The sequence below is a fragment of the Herpailurus yagouaroundi genome, unplaced genomic scaffold, assembly GCF_014898765.1.
Source record: "Herpailurus yagouaroundi ecotype Mexico unplaced genomic scaffold, PumYag 185, whole genome shotgun sequence".
Taxonomy (NCBI): domain Eukaryota; kingdom Metazoa; phylum Chordata; class Mammalia; order Carnivora; family Felidae; genus Herpailurus; species Herpailurus yagouaroundi.
In genome coordinates this window covers 13,222,700-13,246,817 of record NW_024412416.1, presented here as the reverse complement: position 1 = coordinate 13,246,817, position 24,118 = coordinate 13,222,700, and the positions used below count along the sequence as shown (strand labels likewise).

General features: G+C 42.3%; 1 protein-coding gene across 6 annotated transcripts in view; it reads right to left on the bottom strand.

Annotated features, from left to right (window-relative positions):
• The window catches only part of MCTP2 (multiple C2 and transmembrane domain containing 2), a 244,812-nt gene that overhangs the window by 57,609 nt on the left and 163,085 nt on the right, over positions 1-24,118 (bottom strand). For all 6 annotated transcript variants that reach the window (XM_040493757.1, XM_040493756.1, XM_040493758.1 and 3 more), the window contains 3 exons: positions 22,693-22,794; positions 19,957-20,031; positions 17,780-17,899 (listed from right to left, as the gene is read on the bottom strand). In XM_040493757.1, the coding sequence (XP_040349691.1) occupies positions 17,780-17,899; positions 19,957-20,031; positions 22,693-22,794 (297 nt within the window). The remainder of the gene's footprint in view (positions 1-17,779; positions 17,900-19,956; positions 20,032-22,692; positions 22,795-24,118) is intronic.

Genomic DNA, 24,118 nt, shown 5'->3' with positions numbered 1-24,118 from the left:
CCCTCTGAGGTGCCTGGGTGGCTCAGTCGATTAAGCATCTAACTCTTGATTTCAGTCCAGGTCAGGATCTCAGGGCTCGTGAGCTCGAGCCCCTCATCGAGTTCTGTACTGATGGCACGGAGCCTGCTTGGGATTCTCTCTCTCCCTCTCTCTCTCTGCCCCTCCCCTGCTCAACCTCTCTCTCTCTCTCTCTCTCTCTCTCTCTCTCTCTCTCTCTCAAAATAAATAAATAAAACAAAATAAAAGTCCCGCATTACGCATAAAGGCAGAACAACTAGTTCACAAAGTAGAAACGCTCGGAACTAAATGAAAGAAAGCAACTAATGGGCTCCCACTATCAGCTTTTACCCCTGGAAGGATTATCATTTCAGGTCTACAACCAGATAATAAATGTCTCATCACGCGTTTTCGCAGAAACTGGTAATGGAGCCGTAGAACGTCTGATCTCGGTAAATGTATCTTTCAAAGCCGTCGGCAAATTCTCTGCTCTGATTAAAGGAAGGGAGGACAAATCCTCACACATTTATTTATTCCCCATAAAGCTGGGTATCTGGAAGGGGTCAAGGAAAAATCCCATTAAATGTACAGATAAGTATCTCACTTCTTTCAGATGTGTAACCGTTGGCACTGTGGGCACCCTCCGTGGTAGAAATCCACCGGGGCTCGAATTGTACTCCACGTGGACAAAGCGTTCTCGAAAAGTGTTCTCTGACTTTGGTCACGTGAACATCAGGCCACAGTGGTGACGGAAAGCTTAAACTTCACACTTACGACTGACTCCTTCATGTTCACAGAAAGATTAGATCAGAATGAATACAGAAGAAATCGCTCTGGGTAATAAAGCAAGTGTATCTAATTAGCGTTAGTGCAGTGATCAAGTAAAACAGTTCACTGTATTAAGTTACTCTGCTTGTCGCTTTATTTCTGGCACCAAAAGAAGTAGGCTTGCAACCCGTTCACAGGAAGTCTGCAATAGCTCTGTACATATTCAATGTGCTTAAACCAGACTAAGGTGCTTTCCTTCAGGAACCCTCCAATAGTTGATGACAGAGAGATGCTATTTATAGCAAAGAGCGATTCCTTTAGGAATCCTATCGAGCATGCCTTAGATGGTCTCCCGTTACTTGGATAAACTATCTATTTGCTTCATCAGAAAGAGAACTGCTTATATGCGGGCCACACACACTTGCCTCTAAAAACAAACATGAGGCCAAGGTTTGGATCCTCCTTTCCTTAAACATGCTTTTAGGAATCCCACGTTTATTTCAATCAGGCGGAATCTGAAGAGCTTTCCTACAACACTGAGACATCACTATAAACCAGGAAGAAACCCAAGATGGGGTATTTAAGTACATACACACACACACACACACACACACACACACACACACACGCACTCATATATACTCACACGCAGCTGCTCACTCAATCTTTTGCTCACCAAAAATAAAAGTTCAAATCAAAACCCAGGATTGCCAAACTCAGTTTTTGGCCTCTTATGTTCAAATCATGCAAACATCACGTAAACATCAGCTTTTGGCCTCTTAATGGTCAAATCACTGTCACATCACATAAACAAATGTGCCCGCAACAATGACAACCACAAAAATTTCTAAAACAACAATGATCCTATTTAAAGATGCCGCCTGCATTGTAACACTTTCATTTCAAACCAAAAATAATGTCTGATGCCATAGGTAGAAAATAAAGACTTCCTCCAGCCTTTCTAGGATGTGATCCATTTAAGCACAGAATGAAAATATTTTAAAAGGCCCTTTAAAGACCAAGAGGCAGATGTTCAGGTAAAAGCAAAGCCAGGAGATTGTATATTTTAATAAAGCTATTATACGTGCAGCCTCAAATTAGGAGTGGCACTGAGGCTAGGACATGTCTAAACCATCACCACCTGTTTGCCCTGAAAAATCAATTAAAGGCACACTTTCAGAGTACTCCCCTTCGAACCAATAAAACTTAGCCAGCTTCATGGAGACACTTGAGTCCCTCAGAGGGAATGTACTTGAAACCTGAATCCTGAGTCTTTGTGTTCCCGCCCTGTTTGCATTTATATAAACTAACCACAGTAAAACTGGCCTAATGGGAGGGAGACAGAGACCAAAAGGAGAGGTGGGGGTGGGGGTGGGAGGGAGAGAGAGAAATCCTTACTTCCACTGGCTTCATCCTGAGAATCCTACTTCCTTTTGGTGAATTCCAGTAATTTCTTCAAAGGCTCTTTTTTTTTTTTTTTTTTTTTTTTGCTTTTCCTTTTTCTGCTCCTTCAGAATTCTGTGCTACATCTTCTGTGCAACAGAAGAGATCCAACTTTGCAAGTTGAAAGTAAGGGCAGGAAAGCCATCCCAAGTGTTTTAGTAATTAAACGAATATTGCATAATGAACCATATGCCCAAAGGGCCTGTTCTTATGTGGGCCAGATTTTTGTTTGAATTTTTAATTTTTATATACAGATGAAACATTCGGTGTAATCTACCAACAGCGCGAGGGAACGTGCAACAAGGCAAAGTGTGAGGGACAGTCCGCGTAGGAGCGGGAACAGGAGACGCTAGAGCAATTCTGCTCTGAAGATGTTGATTCAAATGTGTTTCTTCCCCTCCAGCCATTGTTCTTGTCATCTGCTCAGAGTGTTCAGGAGACACATATAACGAACACACTGACAGCTTTATACAGTATGAGTAAAATACAGTGCCGTCAGGCGAAAAGTGTGAAAATCCCACGGGACAAACAAGGATTTCTTAAAAAAAAAAAAAATCCTACACCCATCATTCAGACTACCATCTTGAATTACAGGGAATCCTCCCAAGTCTCTTTTGGAAGCTGCATAAATATTATACTGCAGGCTCTAAGCCACATATATTAGCGATTTGAACTGATCTAAGAGGAATTCTTACCTCGCAACAATGCAACCGTGCAGAGCAGGTAGAAAATGCTCAGGGCGAAAGGCAAGCATGTCCTCCCCACTCCTGCAGCAATGCACACTATGAATTTAAGGATTCAATATTCTGGCTCAAACATACAGATCCCCAATATTTCCTAAACTCCTGTCATAGAAGAACTGGAAAACCTTCCTTGAAGCTTTGCAGCGGCATTTAGAAAATACTGAGTTATAATCCAAGCAACATAAGAGCTACAGGGTCTGATAACATTACTCTGTCAGCTCCTGGACACGCAGGATTTCAGAAGCATTCTCTAAGGCAGAAGGGAGCTTTTTAAGAACGTGTTTGCACAACATTTGAAATTTACAGTGATGGTCTGGACAAAGTTATCAGGTCCTCCGGGTGGGTCAGTCTTGTAAATGCCTAATTCAGGATAAACATTTCAGCATGGGTGTGTGTGTGTGTGTGTGTGTGTGTGTGTGTGTGTGTTGGGGAGGGACAGCACAGAGGAAACGCTTAAGTCCACTGTCCTCCGGGTCTTGAACCGAAATAACCCAAATCCAAGATGCCACACTGGGCCTCACGGCATGGAGAAAAGATTATGAAAACAAATCTGATCAAAAATCAAGGTGAAGGGGCGCCTGGGTGGCGCAGTCGGTTAAGCGTCCGACTTCAGCCAGGTCACGATCTCGCGGTCCGGGAGTTTGAGCGCCGCGTCGGGCTCTGGGCTGATGGCTCAGAGCCTGGAGCCTGTTTCTGATTCTGTGTCTCCCTCTCTCTCTGCCCCTCCCCCGTTCATGCTCTGTCTCTCTCTGTCCCCAAAATAAATAAACGTTAAAAAAAAAAAAAAATCAAGGTGAAGCCTTAGACTCTTTTCAGCCCCACCCCCCAGGAACACAGATATGCTGTCATTTCACAACGTAAACACCAGAAGCGGAATGCAAAGCATTTAAAGAGCAAGTCATAATGGAGCTGTAAATAACCCCTCTCCTCATTGCTTTCCCTCTTCATTCAGAGTTTGCGCCTTTCCCAATGGCTAGGTTACTTGATCTAGTGGTCTCAGTGGAAAGACAGATAGACTTCAACTGCAGGCAGAAGACAAAAACTGACAAGGAGCGTCACCTTTCCTGACTGTTTAAATCCTTTAAGGAAGTGCCTTAGCAATTAGAGTGGGAGTGTAATCTTTGCAGAGTGCATTAACACTCTCCGACCTCCTAGACAATAGATCAGACCTCAGACACATAATGCTTCCCTAAGGCTTTTTAGCCAGCGTATTTGATCTTTTAGTCACTCCGTGTGTGTTACTATAGGTATCATCCACAGAGAAGGCATTATTCATGAGCACCACTGCCCACTAGGTCTGAGACTGGACTGCAATCAAGCAAAAGCAGGAAAATCACCCCCCCCCCCCCCTCTCTTTCCTCTATCTTTAAGATGGGCCGAGCCGGGGGGGGGGGGGGGGGAGAGTGAGTCTAGACTTCTGGAAGAGTCTTTCACGATTCTCTTATTATTTTTTAAAGCTACAGAGTCTGTTCTGTAAAAGTGAATTACAATAGGCCCTTTTTATCTGCGGGGGGTGCCTTCCAAGAACCCCCCCAGTGGATTGTCTGAAACCACAAATAGTACCGAGCCCTTTTATATACTGTTCTTCCTATACTACATATCTGGGATAAAACTTAATGTATAAATTTAGGCACGGTAAGAGATTCACAACAGAGATGGATGATAACAGAACAATTAACAACATCCTATAACGAAAGTTTTGTGTATATGCTCTCTCTCTCTCTCTCCCTTAAAATATCTTACTATACATGCCCTTCTTCCTGTGATGATGTGAGAGAATAAAATACCTATGCAGAGAGATGAAGGGCGGTGAATGACGTGGGCGCGGTGACGGAGTATTAGGCTACGGTGACCTTCTGACATAACATCAGAGAAGATCATCTGCTCCTAGACCGCGGTTAACACGCAGCCACTAAAACCATGGAAAACAAAACCGCGGATAAGGGGAGACAACTAGAGTGGCGTTAATATGCATAGGTCATTCGATGAGTATGGGCCGCAGGGGGGCCGGTGGGGGGGGGCAACCTCTAAAACATCTGATGTTTTTTTTGTCAACAAGATGAACTTCATAATGGATTCATGGAGAAAAATGCCCTGTGTGATCAGCCGCGCTGGAATATGCAAAAGAAAGCAAAGAGGGGAAATCAAACAAACTCCTTGCACTGCAAGCTTTTAAATCTTCATCTGTCCTGCGGGTTACGGGACAGGGCACACTGGTCAGGCAATAACCTATTTCCTGATGAACACATCCTGTTCCAACTGCTAATCTCACAGTGGAAGCTTGGCTTTTACCATTTATTATAAACATTTTCAAGAACTGCTTACTGCGATATATTTTTTAATGGATTAGATTTTGGTCAGCTGCTAACAGAGCAGAGAACTGAATATTCTTTATAGGAAGACAGCAAAATAGGTTTTCTGAGAGTCTGACTTCCTTTCCACTTTTCTCCCTCATGAGTAATTGGAATAGCAATTGAAACAGAATGTAAGAAGGCTAGAAGGTTTCTTTTCTGCTCTTTTTTTTTCTTTTCCTCCCTCTTCCATTATAGGAAATTCTGTATCCGAGCTTATGGTATACAAGACCTTATTGTTCTGAACTTTATCACAAGACCTAGTGAAATGTTCAGAAGAGAGACAAAGGCCAAAATTCACATAATTTGCTCAAGACCATCACAGCCGTCCGTTAAAGACACTCAAGATCTAAATAGTCTAAAGCATTTAAACCAAAATAATTACATTTTCTTAGAATCAAGAAATGTGTACTGCGAAGGATTTTTGAATGACACTGCAAGAAAAAAGGAGAGTTGCTTATTAGCTTTATGTTTAAGCAAATCGTTTCAGAGTTAGCATCTTCAAACCCAAATCTAAGGGAAAAAATGGCAAATGAAAATATATACTCACAAAAAGCAATTTAAGAACTTTCAAACCTTAACAAGCAGTGAAGAAAGATCGACTGAATGCTTTCACTTTACTTTGACAATGCCTAAGGTCCAAAATGAAATCATGAAAATACATGGAAAGAACGTTACCATATCCACTACGCCTCTTCTAATGTTTTAAAGAAAGTGCTTATGTTATGTTTTTAATCCACGGGTAAAATAGCTTTCAAGCAATTCGTGATCCTACTCAGATTAAAACTAACCATGAACAATTACCTAAGGAAGAAAATGCCCTCCTGAAAAAACTGGATTTAATACTCTGATGTGAAGGTCTGTGTACACACACGTAAACACACACATATGCACACATGCACACACACGCAGCAAGCAAGCACTGCACCTAAGCAACTTCGTACTCAATAGCAAAGGACTTTATAAACCTGACCAATGGCATAGGCATAAAATCTTGGTTAAGAAAACTAAAATTAAGAGTGGAAAAAATGGGCTTTAAATGGTTGTCCTATGAAATCTATACCAACTTGACAATAATCCAGATCTCATCCCTTGTGCCTAAAGATGAACGCCATAGAATATCTGAGTAAGTGATTATAAACTCAGAGATTATACAACACCCCAAGTTTTTTCCTTAAACTCACATAATGATTTCTGCTTGTAGATGATTGTATTAAATTAAAAATAAATTGCTGAAATTAAAATCCCCAAGAAGCAATCCACAGAAATTTACCTTGGACTTTTATCATTTATGAGTTTCTATCGCCACCTGCAGGATTATCTTTAAGTAAACTCAAGCAATAGGCTATTTGCCATTCTTTTTTTTTTTTTTTTTTTTTTCCTTTCTTCTCTTCTTCTTCCTCCTCGTCCTCTCTTTTGTGTCTGTATGTGCGTATTGGGGTGGACCAAATTTTGGGGCTATCGATTATCTATCTTCTGAAAAAATACACATTACTAAATACATAAAAATCACCAATGAAATGCAAAATTAAATTTATGAAAGAGGTGTAGGTGACGGTGGCCACAGGCAGCCATTTTTTTTTTAACAGCAAAACACACATCACATTTTCTAATTTTGCAACTTCTGATGAAAAGTTAGCCCATGGAAATTTCCTTACAAAAATTGTGAGGACTTCAATGATTCCCAAGGAAGGCAGTTTTTGCTAGCGAATAGCTTCCAAAAAAGTTTTTAATTGCACACGCCTGACTTCTTCCAGAGGAAAAAAAAATATATTAGCAAATTCATACTTAGTGTTCTGTTGCTTTTAAACAAAAGACAAAGGTGAGACTACGTATTTTACTGTAGCCCAATAAAGAACAGGTTTTAAGAGCAGAGGTCAAAACTTAAAACACACGAAAGCACAGATTATCACCACCATCACGATCATCATGTTATCTTCGTCACTGTCACCCTAAAGTCTGGATTAGAAAACCCCACCCCCTGAAAGCAACGGGTTACCCAGATGCACACAGAGTAATGATACAGATTTTTGTTCCTCCGGGGCATATTACCCTTCTGAGAAGCAGGTCTGCGGACTTATAGAATATTTCTCAAATGTAAGACATGGGGAAAAGGCTGCTTTCATTTTCAATAACATAATTCTCGGCTACCGTGTAGATGTAGTTCATACTCATGAACTAAAACCATAACTGCAAAGTTTATGACAGCACACATCACGTATCACACAGGCGGTACAGGGGCTAAGCATCCTGTGTTCTCACAAGCCAGGAGGCCTTGGGAAAAATCCCTTTCCCGAAGGCTTCAGTTTCTTCTCATGTGGACGAATGTGAAAGGTCCTCCGATTTAACATTCTATAGCTCCATGCTTCTCCAGAGTTCGAATGGAAGCCACGAGGGTCTTGTTTTCAACACCAAGTGAGCTAAGAAGTGTATTTCTTTCTTCTCCCCACTCCCTGTTTTTTTTGACAAGTTGAAGCACTTCTTCGATTTTGAATCAAGCCTCTTCAATGACTTCAAGCAAAAATTTTTAAAAGCCTGCTCAGAAATAAAAAAGTAAAGGGCCAACGAAAAAGATACAGCGTCGAACTCTAAAAAAAATCCCAGTGACATTAGAAGTCAATGAACACCGTGCAGAAATATGGCTTAGATGATAAAAGATTGAACTGAATTTTAATGGTCTTCGCATCTTTTTTAGTGAACGCCAGGGCTGTAATATCGGCCGCTGAAAATCGCCAAAAAATGAGCTGTTATCCAAAAAGCCAACGACACAACACCAAGGGAGGAGATGAGGTAGCCAAACACGCCTTCCTAAATCATAAATCAAAGGGCAAAAGTACAATATAGCAGAGTAAACCCTAACCAGACCACAAAGAAGGTTTCTCTCCATAAACATCAGATCAGGCAGCTAGAATGATTACCAGGCTCTCCTGTAACTGTCACCTGTGGTGGGTCTAATTACAGGCTACAGGCTAAGGCAGGCATGCCCGCATTGCACACGGCAATAAAAGGGCCATCGGCTTGCCAAGCCCAGCCAGACAACGGAGAACACACGCCACCTGATGGGGAGCCCCAAAGATCAGCCAGGGAGAATAATAAAAATGAAAGGTTTTAAAAAAACCGCCAAGGTCGGACCCAAAAAAAAAAAAAAAAAAAAAAAAGACTGTATCAAATTAGCCAGAAATACAAGGACTGAGCAACACTCTTCAACAGGTCCAGACCAACGCAGGGAATCACTTAGGACTGTTTTCACACACTCTGGGGCTCTTTCTTCCTCTGCTTCTATTTCTAGATATTCTTTTCCATTTTGGCATCGTGCAAGATGCTTGCATCATCCAGGCGTCACATATAGAAACAGAGGGAGAGATGGAGAAGTACTCATCTCTATAAGAATCACAAATAAAATCCCCCGGACGTTCAGGGGCTATTGACCCGGGTTAGAGACTTGTTAGTTCCCTTCATTCCCCTACCGCTGGCTGTCTTGTGGCCGTTTTGCTGTAGATTAGCACCCACTCTGGATAGGCAGCCTTGAGAAAAAGGTAGGAAAAGGCACCTTAAACGAGGTTATGATGAAGGCGGTCTATGGACTGTACCCTCGGATGGGGACCTAGGCTGTTACAGTCAGAGGAGAAGTTAGAATAAAAAGAAAGCATTATCGGGGCGCCTGGGTGGCTCAGTCGGTTAAGCGTCCGATGTCAGCTCAGGTCACGATCTCGCGGTCCGTGAGTTCGAGCCCCGCGTCGGGCTCTGGGCTGATGGCTCAGAGCCTGGAGCCTGCTTCCAATTCTGTGTCTCCCTCTCTTTCTGCCCCTCCCCCGTTCATGCTCTGTCTCTCTCTGTCTCAAAAATAAATAAACGTTAATTTAAAAAAATAAATAATAAAAGAAAGCATTATCTGGTAAAAGATGGTCTTCACTGATTCTAGCACCCTTCCAAGAAGCACTCATTAGAAGCCTACTGTGTACCTAACAGGTACACAGGGCCTTTTTCATTCTGGAGCTCCCAGGGTCCTAATACGACCCTTCTATCATACAGCCACGTTACACTGAATGTGCCTTTAGTGTTTGACATCAACCTGAACTATTAGGGCATAGAAATACAATTTCTTCACCTTTGATGTGAAGAATTAATTAGGTTAGGTCAAACATGAAGATATTCTCACAGCTCATAGCTTTTTTTTTTTTTTTTTTAGTACTCTATAGCTTTAAAGATAGAACCACATGCTTTGCATTTGGTGGTTCCAAGCACGTGAATCAGCGTTAAAAAGAGATGACTCTTGAACGCTAATTGTATGGCATATAATACTATGATTTGCACTTCTGCCCTGTCCTGGAACAGGTCCTCCACAAGTCCTCACATAACATCCTTTGCAAGGAAGCAGCAACTATGTGCCTACGCGTGTGTGTGCGCCTGCTTTAGAGAGGCCTCTGAGTTAGAACAACACTGTGCCTACCGATCGTTACATCAGATCATAATCCCTACCCACATGTGTAGCCCATTGAACATTTTTAAATTATCCTCATGAATAGTATCTAAGTTGATCTCCAAAGGACAAATTTGATTTTTCTTATGGAGTGCTTTAATCACTGTGTGGCACCTCTGTGGTTTCAGATGTAAGAGGGTAGGGGAGAGAAGCAGGAGGGTGGCAAGAGAAATGGGGAGAGGTGCTGGGGAGCAGCTGGAAGGAGGGGCAGATGGATGACAAAGAGGAAGAGAGAGGGATGAATGGAGGGAGATGGGGAAAGAGAGGGGGGTGCTGGATAAGAGACCAGTAAGGACTTAGTGTGACAGTTTCATTTTTGTATCTCAATATCTAACAGTACATGGGACACGAGACATGCAATGATTGTGGAAAGCGAGGAAGGGAATGAACGGGGCAAGCCTGAAGAAGGCATTGGCTAGGTCAAGGAGTGACATCGTCTCTAGAGGCTTTTCTTTCGCAAAGATTTAAGACCCTACACTCAGGAGCAAGTTTGAATGAACAGTATGGGTATCTCTGGACAGTAGAGAGACCGAGAACTAGCCTGAATTCACTGGAATCTGCCAAAGATCATGGCCGCCAGCCTGAAAAATCCAGAAGGCAGAAAATGTGTGTGTCTGAGCACATCCCGATAGAAAGTGTAGGGGAAGCAGCAGGTAATTACGGAAGCATTCCCCTACAGGGCCTGGACCTATAATACAAAAGTGAGAGTCAACCATTCACTTGCTATCGAATGGGGCCACGTGAAGACTGGCCATGTATGCTCTTCCAGGAATTAAAAAAAAAAAAAGAAGAAGAAGAAGATCTGAAAAAAAAAAAAAATTAGATCTAACGCTTACTAGTCAAAATTGGGATGCTCCAAATGCCACCTGATTTCAGTCCGCATAGCTATGATTCTGTCTGAAAGTGCAATTCAATTGTAGAGTTGAAAATATAAACATGAAAATACGCGAGAATAGTGAAGAGTGTCCTTTTAAATTTTCAACAGATAATCTTTTAATGCAATTACTATAATTTTATTAAATGGCATAATTAGTTAATGCCTGAGAAGTTGTCAATAGAAGGTACAATTATGTTGTAAAAATTATAATCACAATGGGCAACTGATGGATTGTTCTTATGAAAAAGTGCTGGAAAAAAAAAAAACCCTTAAAATATTTTTGAAGGTATCCTATGTAGTCTTCTGTGAAAACGGAGATTTGGGAAATCGTCTTATAAATGTTAAGAAAACAATAAACTGTCAAATATCTTCAGCATTTTATACAATATCTTTATGTACATTTTGAGCATATGTATGGATGTATACATTTAGAATGTCAAAAAATATCTTCTCCTCCAGACAAAATGGTTATTATAACTGGATTTTTTTTCGGCTTTAGAGAAATACTGTTAACCTTCAGCTGCAAGTGCAAGAACACCTACCAAACATGCAGGGATGTCTGTTTTGCACAGACAACTGACTTCTGGTGGATATGAAACCACCACCAAATGTTTGATCAAATGCAGGTGCATCTAGTTGTAAATAAATTGATGATAGAACTTAAAGAAGAAGTAAATCTTTTAGACACGGTGAACACATAAATATCAGAAGCATCAAAAAGATATGGACCAGCACTATTTTAATAGTCCTATTTGAAACAAAATTCCACATGATAGTGGTTGTGCGTAGCAAAGTAAATTCAATCTGTACGTTCTTCAGGCCACAGAACGGATCATGGACAGAAGCAATCCTCAGGATCTCCTATGAAATGCTAGCTAAACCGTTCTCACAAAATCTTCCATGGGGAAACTTTGTATTCCCCGAATACCTTTGCTTCTCTTAGTCTGTGTGTGTGTGTGTGTGTGTGTGCGCATGTGTGTGTGTATGTTTAAGCACATGTGCGCGTGTGGGTTGAAAGGGTCCATTCTGTTACTGCTGCTGTTGTTTTTGAGTTCAGTGTGAAATCATTTCATATTTCTCAACATCCCAGGATCTCTAAAAGTGAAGGATTTGTGTATGTTAAATACGGGACATCACTAAGAAAGTGGGGAATGGTATTTTTTAACCTTACAGGGAGGGGCCGGGCAGGTTGATTGATGCTTTAAATTATGTATCATTTTGCAGGCCCTGTCGACCCTGAAGAAGAAATTCTTCATTTTTCTGACACTCAAAAAATTGAGGGAAAAAGTCACAGATGTTAAAATCATAGCTTTATGAAGAGACCCATTGATATATGGTAGATTTAGATTGCTTTTTAACATCAAACGTCCAAGTAAAAATTTAATAAAATAAGGAATCCATCAATGCCCCACAGACTTGCCTCCCTTGCTTGATGCAATAGGTGTGTGCCTGAAACACTAGTGGAAAAATGAAAAAAAAAATGCAATCCTTTTTTACAGCATTAGGAGGCCTTGGTTATTTAAAATAATCTTCTGATGATGCCATCTGTCAAGTAAATTTTTTTTTTTTTTTTTTTTTTTTTGTTCATATGAAAAAAAAATAATTCACTTAGGCCACAATGCAACTTTAGGTCTCTTTATAGACAATATTGGGGTTTGTTACATTCAAGTTCCCAATAGAAAAACAAAACAAACAAACAAAAACCCCACACGGATGGTTGGTTTCACAATATAAACATCACAACGCAGAATTATCTTTTGAGAGCAAATTCAATTCATCCTAACTATCTTTAAATCACATATTTGTACTGAAATACAGGGATAGACAATAGAGCACCCATTCTCCGCCCCCGCACACCAGAAATATGGTCTATTTCTCTGATAGCTGCTGTTTTAAGACATCTGGAAGGAATGCATTAGTGTAGATACGTAGATGAATGTGCTTGGCTCTACCCATCCCTTATTTTGAACAACTCGGAATTCTCAAAAAGAATCTGGCAAAAGTGTAGATTCCATCCATGACCCTTTCATGGAGTGGTTTTCAGCCTTCACGCTCTCTTGAAAATCCTTCTCCATCATCCAAGAGCTTCCCCTACAAAGTGGGTAAAAATAACTCAGTCTCCCACATGGGGCTCAGTCTGGAACCAGGCACTGAGATTTTCCAGACTATCAAGCTATTCCAAGGATGTCTTAACACACATGATTCCCAGGGTCTGGGCTGTTCTCCGGAGATAGTACAGACATTTGCACCTTGTGCCTCTTTAATTCCGGCTCTATCTCTTGTGAATACGATGATCATGACAGAGAATTATTCCCACCCAAATAATGAGGGGGTTTTTCCCCCCCCCCCCCCCCCCCACACACAAGGCATCTTGGAAAAGGCTTAACACCCACTCATAACATCTAAATACATATCTGAAATGACCGATATAGATGTCCCTACAGTCATTATCTTCTATCTAAATACAAGGACCATAATCACTGCATCTTGAACATCAGTGAAAGGTAGTATAGCCCAATGGTTAAACACATGGACTCTATAGCCTGGTGATTTGGGTTAATATCCCAGCCCGTGCTTCTTAAAAGCCTGTGAGTTCTGATACTCTATTTTACCTCTTTGGGCTCATTTTTGTCATCCGTATAAAGAAGGTAATAACCGATATCGACATCAGCAGGTATTGGTGAGACCTCTAACTGGTAACACTTGTAAGATGCTTCGGACTGTGCCTAACACACAGTAAGCTCTGAAACATGAGCTATTAACGACTCCGAGAGGTCAAAGTCTATGTCTGAGAATGACCACACGCAGGTCTATGAAATACCACATGTAATTACAAATCCAGTCATACAGAAACACACAGATGTGCTTCTTCGAGGCATGATTTTTAGTTACCTTTGACCCCTGTCAATAGCTGACATCTCATATGAATTTGTTTTGCAATTGGAAAAAGCTGAGAATATGAGGTTCTGGGCAGAAGAAAAGAAAAGAAACGAATATTTAATTGATAACCAGTAAAGCTCAGGAAACACAATGCAGTAACACATCTAGAAAACCTGGAAGAAAGAGAAAGACTCAAAAGACATAATGAGCAAGATTTGCCGCAGTCATTCTAGCAAATAAAGAAAACTGAGCCTGCAGACGCATGGTGTGGAATGGTTTGCTTTGAAAAAAAAACCCCAATTTAATTTCTGACAATAACAATGAATTCAACATTATATAGTCGCATTTGTTTGGCAGGTGTCAGCGAATTAAAGACAACTTTCCTCTCGGAGTATTGAGAAGACGGCCACCCATGTAAGTGGACAGGGGATGAATCCCATGGTGGAGAGGTTTACGCCTGGACAGTCTAATAAGATAAATCCTTCAATGTTTGTCCACCCACTTGTGACCAAACACCATGCGGACTTGTAGCTTGATAGGCTGCTTGTCTTTAACCCTGCTTTCAACAAGATATGATATATCCATATACACACCCATAGGAACCTTTAGAAAATGCATGCGTTGCTTTCATAAAGTCTTAAAAAAATTTTTTAATGTTCATTTTTGAGAGACAGAGACAGCGTGCGAGCCGGGGAGGGGCAGAGAGAGAGAGGGAGACACAGAATCCGAAGCAGGCTCCAGGCTCTGAGCTGTCGGCACAGCGCCGGATGCGGGGCTCGAACCCACAAACCCTGAGATCACGACCTGAGCTGAAGTGGGACGCTTAACCGACTGAGCCCCCCAGGTACCCCTGCTTTCACAGAGTCTTAATATTAATAGCCAGAATACACTGAACACGATCCTACAATGCCCATGCTTTGTATCATCTGAAAACAGAGACTCTGACGTGATGTCAACAGGCTATTTTACGTCATCTGACAGAACAGAAGTTAGGAAAAAAAATGCCTTGAGTTCTGCCCTTAGCTTACAACGCCAGAGTCACTTCCTGGACCTCTAGGGGAAGGAAAAGCCCCACTAGGAACAGGCTCGGCAAAAACGGTTCCTTTCACACCTGTGCAGCGAACCCTCAGGTACCACTCATCCTCGTTTCAGATACAGAAAGGCCTTCAAACACCATCCTATTGTTTAGTAAAACCTTGGCCTGAGACCTCGGTTCAGGTCTGTCCTCCGTAGATCACAGGAGGGAAGCAATGTGCACCACCAGGGACAAGTCCGGTGCTCTCCATCTGGAGGCAGCGATGGATATAAGAGAAGAAGTGCGGCTTTGGCATTACGGGCTCCCCTTCCTCTCTCTCTGGCCCAGGTCACCCGAGGATCCAACACTTTGCAGAAAGACAACCCTTAACGGAGTCCACGGAGGCAAGGACCCAGGACCCCAGCCAAGGGTGGCCCCTAAGCTTGAAATCGCCCATCCGTACTCTACAGGTGGCTAACCTAAGTAGGTAGGCAAGAGCCACAAAAACGAAATATTTTCCCCCCAAATGAAGGCTTGGATGCCCATAATCTTAAAATATAGTAAGGGAGACTAACATATATATATATATAATTATATATATTTTTTTTTTTTTTTTTTTTTTTTTTAATTCTATCCTAAAAATATTGTCTTTGCACGCTCTTGCCTTAGGAGCAGAAATAGTCTTGGAATGACCATGACGGTAGGGCCGGCCGAGACATTCTCTAATAAGATTACACTTCATCGGCTTAGGGAGGGGAGATACCACCTCTCCGGATCTGTCCTATCGCTGACATCCGCCACGGCTGGCCCAAGCAAGCCTGGGATGAACATTCCAACACGGAATTTCAAATTAAAACTGAAGACTGCCTGCTTTTAAGGCAGCACCCTCCGTTCCAGGACCTTCAGAGAAAAGGCGCATGCGCGTCATTCCTAAATGACTGCACGTTTTCACCGATGCCCAGTGGCAAATGTCCCCTGCCACACACCGACAGTGGAGACTCCCAGCATCTTCCAAACCCAGGTATTCTTGCGAAGTCACATTGTGGGGCCACGGGGCCTTGAAAGGATGATGTGGCCGCCTGCGGCTGCCAGCCTGGCCGTGTGCTCCCCGGTGCGGTGGCCGCAGGGACGACCCTCACACTGGACGGGGCACAGGGGGCCCCACTGCCAAAGCTCCCTTCCCGTTTAGAAGTCCCCCCCCCCCAGCAGACAACCTATTTCTATTCATTTGTTCTAATCTTTCCTCAGATCAGGCCGGCAGCCCATTAATCATTTCTGTCACACCCCTACATGAGCCAGTGCAATGGAGCTCTGTTTTTCTAAAAATCACACTGCCAGAAATCAAGCTCAAGAAGGAGGAAATCCTCTCCTCCTCACAGGGGCTGGCTGGGGTGCTGACTGGAAGAAGCCACCAATTGTGTTGACTTTCCTCTTTTGCCCAGAATCACAAGAGAACATTCCGTGGAAAGTTTTTGAAGAGAATTCAGGTGGGGAGTGAAGGGGGGGGGGCGCTGAAGAGGAAGCCAACGCATGAAGCCCCCAGCTGAGGAGAACGTAAGAAAGGGAAGAAGATGAATAAATGCCAAGACAAAGACAGATACGGATTAATAACATTCTTACTCATGTTTTTACTACGGCCGCTTATTTTCAGCAACTTCAGACCAAAGAAAAAGTATATTAAAGGTCAAGGTCGCAGCCATGAGAGGCCTGCTACATCTTGAAGCAATGAAAATCTAAAATTAATTAGACCTAACAGAATGTTCTCCATGGCAAAGAAAAAGCCTCTTGTGGAGCTGGTACACTTGCTTATGGAATAACAGTGGGAATGACCTTGAAGCCACAGACATCTTAGGTTTTTTTTGTTGTCGTTTTTTGTGTTTTTTGTTTTTTTTTTTAATGAGGATATGCCTGTGGGGTAGGAGAGAACAATGACAATTAAAACAAACAAACAAACAAACAACAACAACAAAAACCAGAGACAAGATGGATCATGATTTACCAATGATCATGACTCAGAATCACTCACACATCCCTATTAGGCCCTATTGTGATTTTTGCACCTTACACAGATTAATGGAGTGATATAAAAGGCACCAGATTAGCAGTGGAGAGATTTGGTTTCTCCTCCCACGTCTGACAAGACCAATCTCATCAAGAACAAGTCCTTTTGCAAATGGTGGAGAATGTCCAGAGATGTAATGTGAGGGGCACTGCACCAACTTTCAAGGCCTCGTCAGATTCCTGGACTCTCAGTGGTTAACTTGGGTGATTTTAAGATCTCTTGCTGCTCTGCTGAGATTCTGTGATTTTATTACACCTCATAAGGACGGGCCAGCATCATCAGAGAGAAGAGTGCATCTCACACACATCAGTCACTCTCTTTTGTGGTGGTGGGTCACCGTGTAATGGGAGGTCATCAATTATGACTCAAGTGGATTGATATGAATAAATTTTGGGATCAAATTGGTGAATACTTACTCAACACATAAATTAGAGCAATGTAGTCATGTGATTTTTCACCCGTCCTTTTTCTTTTTTTTTTTTTTTTTAATTTTTTTTTTCCACGTTTTTATTTATTTTTGGGACAGAGAGAGACAGAGCATGAACAGGGGAGGGGCAGGGAGAGAGGGAGACACAGAATCGGAAACAGGCTCCAGGCTCCGAGCCATCAGCCCAGAGCCTGACGCGGGGCTCGAACTCCCGGACCGCGAGATCGTGACCTGGCTGAAGTCGGACGCTCAACCGACTGCGCCACCCAGGTGCCCCTCACCTGTCCTTTTTCAAAAAAAACACTGGCATTCACTGGGACAGGGGGAGAGAAATGTATACCACGGAGGGACTGATACAGACACAGTTAATGCTAATATAATAATCACCACCATGTACAGAGACACATTCTTAAGAGAATAAAAACCATTTAAAAATGTCTAAACGTTGGATCTCTTAAATTTACTGATAGCATAGGAGTAAGATTTGGGTAATTTAAAGGATTTCCAATGGCAAATCTGATGTAAGTACAGTCTTACAAAGACATCTCCAGTATAATCACCCATGCTAGGGTGTATTTCGGAAAGATGAACGGATACCATTTACGATTTCCTTACAGGTGTGAACTTCAGCTATGGTGAACGCGTTATTCTGCTTCACGTCCGTAAAATAAAACCCATCTGCATTTGGATTTGGGACTCAGAGGCAAATCATCTGAACATAAAAAAGGAAGCTTACCACAAACGCTACTGCACTTCTTAACGTGGATTCCCACTGGAAGCAGCTTTTAAGGAACTGTATTGTATTCCACATTGCCATGGTGATTCTTTTCACACGGTCTACATCTCTTGATAAGATCTAATAAAAAAAATGGAAAATGGAACTAGATTTAAATACTCCAAATATTCTCTTTAGATCAGGCAGCTTGGGCATTTAAATTATATTGTGTATAGCTGCCAATTAAAAAAATAATAATAGAAAGCAAAAGTCCTAACACCTCTTCTAAAAAAAATTTTTTTTTAACACGATCATCCAGAGAGGGAAAAACATACAATGCATTTTACAGCTCTTTTGATGGAGAAGAGCCTGTTTTAATAGTGTTCGGGACAAAACTGAGCTGGTAAAAGCTACAGCAGCCTGGCATTTCATGTGTGCGTGAATTTGTGTGTGGTGGGGGGAGGCAGGGAGAGAGGGATAGGTAGAGAGAGAGCATGGGAGTGAATATCTATTTTAGTTTGGAAGTAAATGGATGGTTTTGCTTTGGAAACTAAATGTACAAGTATTCTAGCTCACGTAGTCCAGGGGAAAAAAAAAAAAAAGCCTATAGGAAAATATAATTCTGGGAGGAGAACCCAGCTCTCCTACCTCCTAACATCTCTTGTCTTCTACAATGGGGTCCATCTTGGTATTAACCTTGCAGACTGTGAAGAAAATTTAGGGGCTCTGTGGCTGTCACATGGTAAGTGATCTCAAGCACTCAGATCATAAACACAAGCTTCAACTGTGTAAAAACATGGCGACACAGTGGCGAGAGGCACGTGGGGAGGATCCTAACATACCCCAGGATCTCAGCCCCCCAGTCCCCTGATGCTCTCAGAGCTCAAAGCCACCCCACGTGGAGGTCCTGTTTGGCAAAGGACACGTCTTTTCTCCCAGTAGTACCCAGATTCATTTCAACTTGTTTGCCAAGCAGCTACCCCACCTACCTCCACTTGGGTTTTAACTTGCAAGTAAATAGGGCACGAGGCAGTGGTAGTGAAGGAGGAGGAGGAGAAGGAGGAGAAGGAGGAGGAGGAGGAGGAGGAGAGGAAGAAGAAGAAGAAGAAGAAGAAGAAGAAGAAGAAGAAGAAGAAGAAGAAGAAATGACATTTACTCAGATTACACCCAACACATATTACACTCCATGTTATGGCAGGCCGAAAGAAAACATCGGGATGCTCCCTTCGAAAGACATTCCAGGCCCTTCCCAAGTGTGCCCACAAGTTCATGGGAAACTAAAGGCTGAGGAGATGCATTTATATTTAACTGCTTTATGTAATCCACAGCTGCTCACCCCTCAGGAAATGGTGGAAGTAATAAACACTTTAAAAAAGGGACACTTTGTTCTTTGTTACACAACTGAAGAGGGACAATAGGTACCGAGTGAAATTCTGAACTGTGTCATCAGAATAAGACAGGGAGGGACTCTGAAAAGAAACATAAAGGTCACGGTAAAAAAAAAAAAATTCAAAACTTTCCCTACTGGGCCACGATCTTCACTTTTTGTTAAACTGATGAGAGAGGAATTAAGGGAAACAGGCGGCGGCGGTGGGGGTGGGGGGGCAGTTAACTCATAAGGAGGTAAAATGCCAACACGTTCCAAATATTTAGACAATAAGAATGTGGCAGGAGCAGGCCGTGGGTGACCTCCAGGCTAGACGCCCCTAAGATCCGCTGGGCTGATCCACTGAAGGACTCTCTGGGCACAGCACCTTGGAAGGGCAGACAGGGAACTGGCTCTACCTGAAGGAGGCTAGGCACGTCCAGTAAATTCGGGAGAACGTCTACAGAGGCTGACACTAGGTTATAGAACGATCCAGGAGATCAATGGGCAGCTGACTCCTTCTGCTTCATCCAACATAGGTTTCCAGTCTTTCCCTTCTTGTTGTGCTGACTTGCTTTGGGACAGATGGGAGGACAAGGAAGGAGCGGGGCTGGAGAGAGATGCTGGGGTGGAGGAAGAGAGAGAGAGAGAGAGAAGAGGGAGACATGGAGAAGGAGGAGGAGGAAGGGGAGGAAGGGGAGGAAGAGGAGGGTGGTAGGAAGGAAGGATGGAAAGGAGGGGAGGAGGGAGGTGGGGCGAGCCGCTAAGTAATGACTAATAAGCACTTCCGGTCCTAAGTGTACTCACAAGCCAGTTGACTGTACCCACCTACCTTCTTGGACAGCTTGCGGCTATCTTCAACAAAGCGCTTTTCTCTGGGAGTAAAGGTCCTAATACTCGCCTTGACCTAGAAAGACATCATTGGTGAGAAAAGGGAAAGGGCAGCATTTAAATGGACTTCATTCTCTTCTTTTTCTCGTTAATGACTGGGAAGAACGTGGAAACCAGTATCTTCTGATCCCAAGGTCCCCGGCAGGGAGCAGAGAAATGGAGACTAATCTCTGGGCTCCGCACGTGTTTCCGGGGATCTCATTTCACCAGCTGGTCACTTGGGCAGGTGAGACAGGATCCAGGAGACTCTGGACTGAGCTGTATCCACTGTGAAAATCACCAGAGGTGTTTTAACCACGGCCCAGAGCGGGTTCATGAAGTTCTTGGACTAGTCTCTAAAAAGCAAGACTTCCTTCTCAGGGTTTTAAAACTGTATTTTTACCAGGAATACTTGGTCTGTGAAAACCGGTCTCCAGCTTATGGAAACATCTTTCCACCGAGAATCTCATTTCCTCCCAAGTATATGGAAAAATAAGGAGATGTATCCTCTGAGACCCATCTTATGGGGAATAAACTGAGGCTGAGAGAGGTGAAGCGGTTTGTCCCAATCACCATACTCTAGGAAAGTCTCAAGGAATAAAATTCAAGTCCTTCTTCATCAGATGGACAACTGGAAGATCATATAACTGGCATGTATTTTTCGTAAAGATTTCCTCCCTAAAACTCAGGTTTCACCTTTGTGCATAATCTATACATTTAAAAAAAACTTTTTTTATGTTTCATTTATTTTTGAGAGACAGAGAGAAACAGAGTGTAAACAGGGGAGGGGCAGAGACAGAGGGAGACACAGAATCGGAAGCAGGCTCCAGGCTCTGAGCTGTCAGCACAGAGCCCGAAGAGGGGCTCGAACTCACAAACTGTGAGATCACGACCCTGAGCCACCGTCGGATGCTGCACTCACTGAGCCACCCAGGCGCCCCTGTGTGTAGTCTATACTCAAGTGCTTGTCAGAAGAAAACAGGAAATGAAGGGTCATCTGTGGCACAAGATGCACTTAGGATTTTCCTTGAAGGCAAATCAACGGGGGAAAGAGGAAGTAACACCAACCGCTTCCAGACTGAAGACTGTACCCAGAGTTCTAGCATTGTGGAGAATAAAAACATAAAAATGTCTCCGTCCTTGATTTTATGAATAATTTCTGAGCTACACTAAACAAGAAACAGGGCAGCACGGGAATAATTGCAGAGACAGAAAGATCTGGAGCTGGATGCTGACTCACTCATTGACTAGTAAATCAGCTCTCTTATTTAATTCCGTTCGCTCATCATAAAATGGCATTAATGATACCTATTTACCAGGATTAGCGCGAGGATTAAATGAAATAATGTCAGAGCCTGGGCCCTTGTAGGTGGCCACTAAATGGCCGCCATTCTTATAATTACTGTAAAAGCTCCATTATCCTACATTCGTGTATACCACTAACTGGATTAACCTGTGCTCTTCTTTTCCTTTCTAGAACCTACTGCTGACACCATGGCATATGCATGGTCACAGCTAAGTAGGCCACTTCTCTGCATGCTTAGGAATCTGCTCACAACCATCACATTGTAGGTCTACGAAGAATCAACTGCGCTGACTTCTGAACTTGTTTATGCCAGTTCTGCCCATCATCATAATTCCATATTTTTAATCAATTATCATAGAAACCATTGAAATCCAAGCATGGACCCGCAGACTTGAAATGTATGTTGCTCTAGAAAGCCTTGATAACGAGGTCAGTACACTAAAAAGATATTGTTATTGAGGTAATGGTTTGATGGAAAAAAAACAGTCTGGAAAATTCTATATTCAGATCGTTTGAGTATCTTTCAAGTAGATCTCCACTTGTAAAAAACCAGAAACTAGGTATTATTATAGATGTTATGAGTATATTGCTGCAAGGAATATGTTATAGAACTAAACATGATCCATGCTATAAAAAAAAACAGATTTTGGGGGCGCCTGGGTGGCTCAGTTGGTGAAGCATCCAACTTCGGCTCAGGTCATGATCTCAGGGTCCGTGAGTTCGAGCCCCGCATCAGACTCTGGGCTACAGCTCACAGCTTGGAGCCTGCTTCCGATTCTGTGTCTCCCCCTCTCTCTGCCCCTCCCCTACTCACACTCTGTCCCTCTCTCTCTCAAAAATTAAATAAACATTAAAAAAAATTTTTTTAAACAGATTTTTATGCCCACACCTAAAGATTGGCAAAGGAATATTTACATATTTTATATTGAACTAAAGGTTTAAGGTACGCTTTAAAAATTCCTCCCTTAACTGTACTTTCCAAATGGGTAATTACTTGTCTTGATAGTGTTGGCTCGCAGGACATCTACTTTAACAACTAAATAACATGTCAGAGGCTTGAAAATACCTGTCTGACCCCCAATCGTTGCCTTAGAGAACATTACAGGTGATAAAGATGAAACACGAATTTCCCCTTCAATTTTTGCTTTTTTCTTTTTCTTTGACATTTAGATGTATTGAGAATTAAACACCATCAATTCTACTGGCTCAACAGGATTAATACGAGCTGAAAACCGGATTGTCCCGAACTGATTTTCTAGCTGAGTTTTAAAACCCTGTTCTCTCTCTCTCTCTCTCTCTCTAGCTGCAACATTTCAGAAACATTTTACGCAGATTTGAGTCTCGCCAGGCTAGGTACAGAGAAGCTGGGATGTATGGCCCAGCTTGGCTTACCGGATTATATATGAGGTCCATCTCCAAGTAAATAGCTCCTTTAAAAGCTTGTTCTAAATCTTTATTCTTCAATATGTAGCAATTTGGTCGTCCATCTCGAATCTGTCACAAACAATAGAAAAAATACAAACTTTCTAGGGGGGTTAAACTGAACTGGTAAAGTTGAGACTGTACAAGGCACCCACACATGAAGCAGACAGGCAACAAATCTGAAATTCATCATGCATCAACTTTAAATTCGAGAGTGCTGTTATAACTGATAAGAAGATAAAGTAACAACCACCAGGCTGAAACTGGGTTATTAGTGGAAAAATTAGTCGTACAAATTATTCATAGGTCGATGTGGGCTTTCTTTCAAAACTCCCAGCAGTTATACATTTTTATTTATTAAAAATGATAAGTATTCTACAAAATTCCTGGCCAGTACTTCTCAAGATTGCCAAGGTCATGGGAAAAAGGAAGACTCAGAAACTGTCACAAATGAGAGGACAGAAGGAGATAAGATGATTAAATGCAATGTGGTACCCTGGGTTGGATCCCAGCACAGAAAAAGGACCTTAGTGGAAACACTGGTAAAATCCAAATAAAGACCAGAGTTTAGCTAACAGTCAAACACAATGTCTGGTTTTTTTTTTTAGTTTTGACAAATGTACCATGGCAATGTGAAAAGTTTAACTTCAAGGGAAACGAGGTGAGGGGTATATAGGAACTCTGGATCATCTTTGCAACTTTTTTGTAAGTCTAAAATTCTCTCCGAACAAAGCAGTTATTAAAATATTTTTTGAGAAATGAATAAAGGGACTGATTTTAATAAGATGATCAGTGTTTCACAGCCGTGAAGCAATGCAAATTAAATACGTGAGCATCACTGAAGCTGAGGTCAAAATCCACAAATATTTACAACACACAAAACGCTGAAAAGTTTTCAAAATACACGAGTTCCTCTGATCTCCTCCCTCAGTCAGCAGGTCACGTCACCTTTATACCCTAATCTGCCATTGGACCCCAGCATGTAAGGCATCTAAGAGAAATACCTCCATTTTGGAAATGACCTTGGACCCTTCAAGACCAGCTCTTTCCAGATTTGGGGCCAGCCATGCTTTTGTTATGCACAGCAGTATGGGCACTGATTAAACTCTTGGCTTGTAAGAAGCATACCTGTTCACCCCAAAAGGACATTAGCAAAGCTCGAACTACCCAAAAGCTCCATTTGCAATTGTAATGAGCAAAGATTCGAATTAACGTAGGGAATTTGAGGGCATGGAATTTGAGTCATATTTTAACTGACTATTGCTGTCACTATAAGCATTCAGCACAAGTGTTCTTATAAACAGTGGTGGAAATGAGATGAATAAGTCATGGGGGGAAACACAGCCATTCCACTTTACAAGGGAGAGGTCACCTTCCTTCCCAAAGTCACTCCACC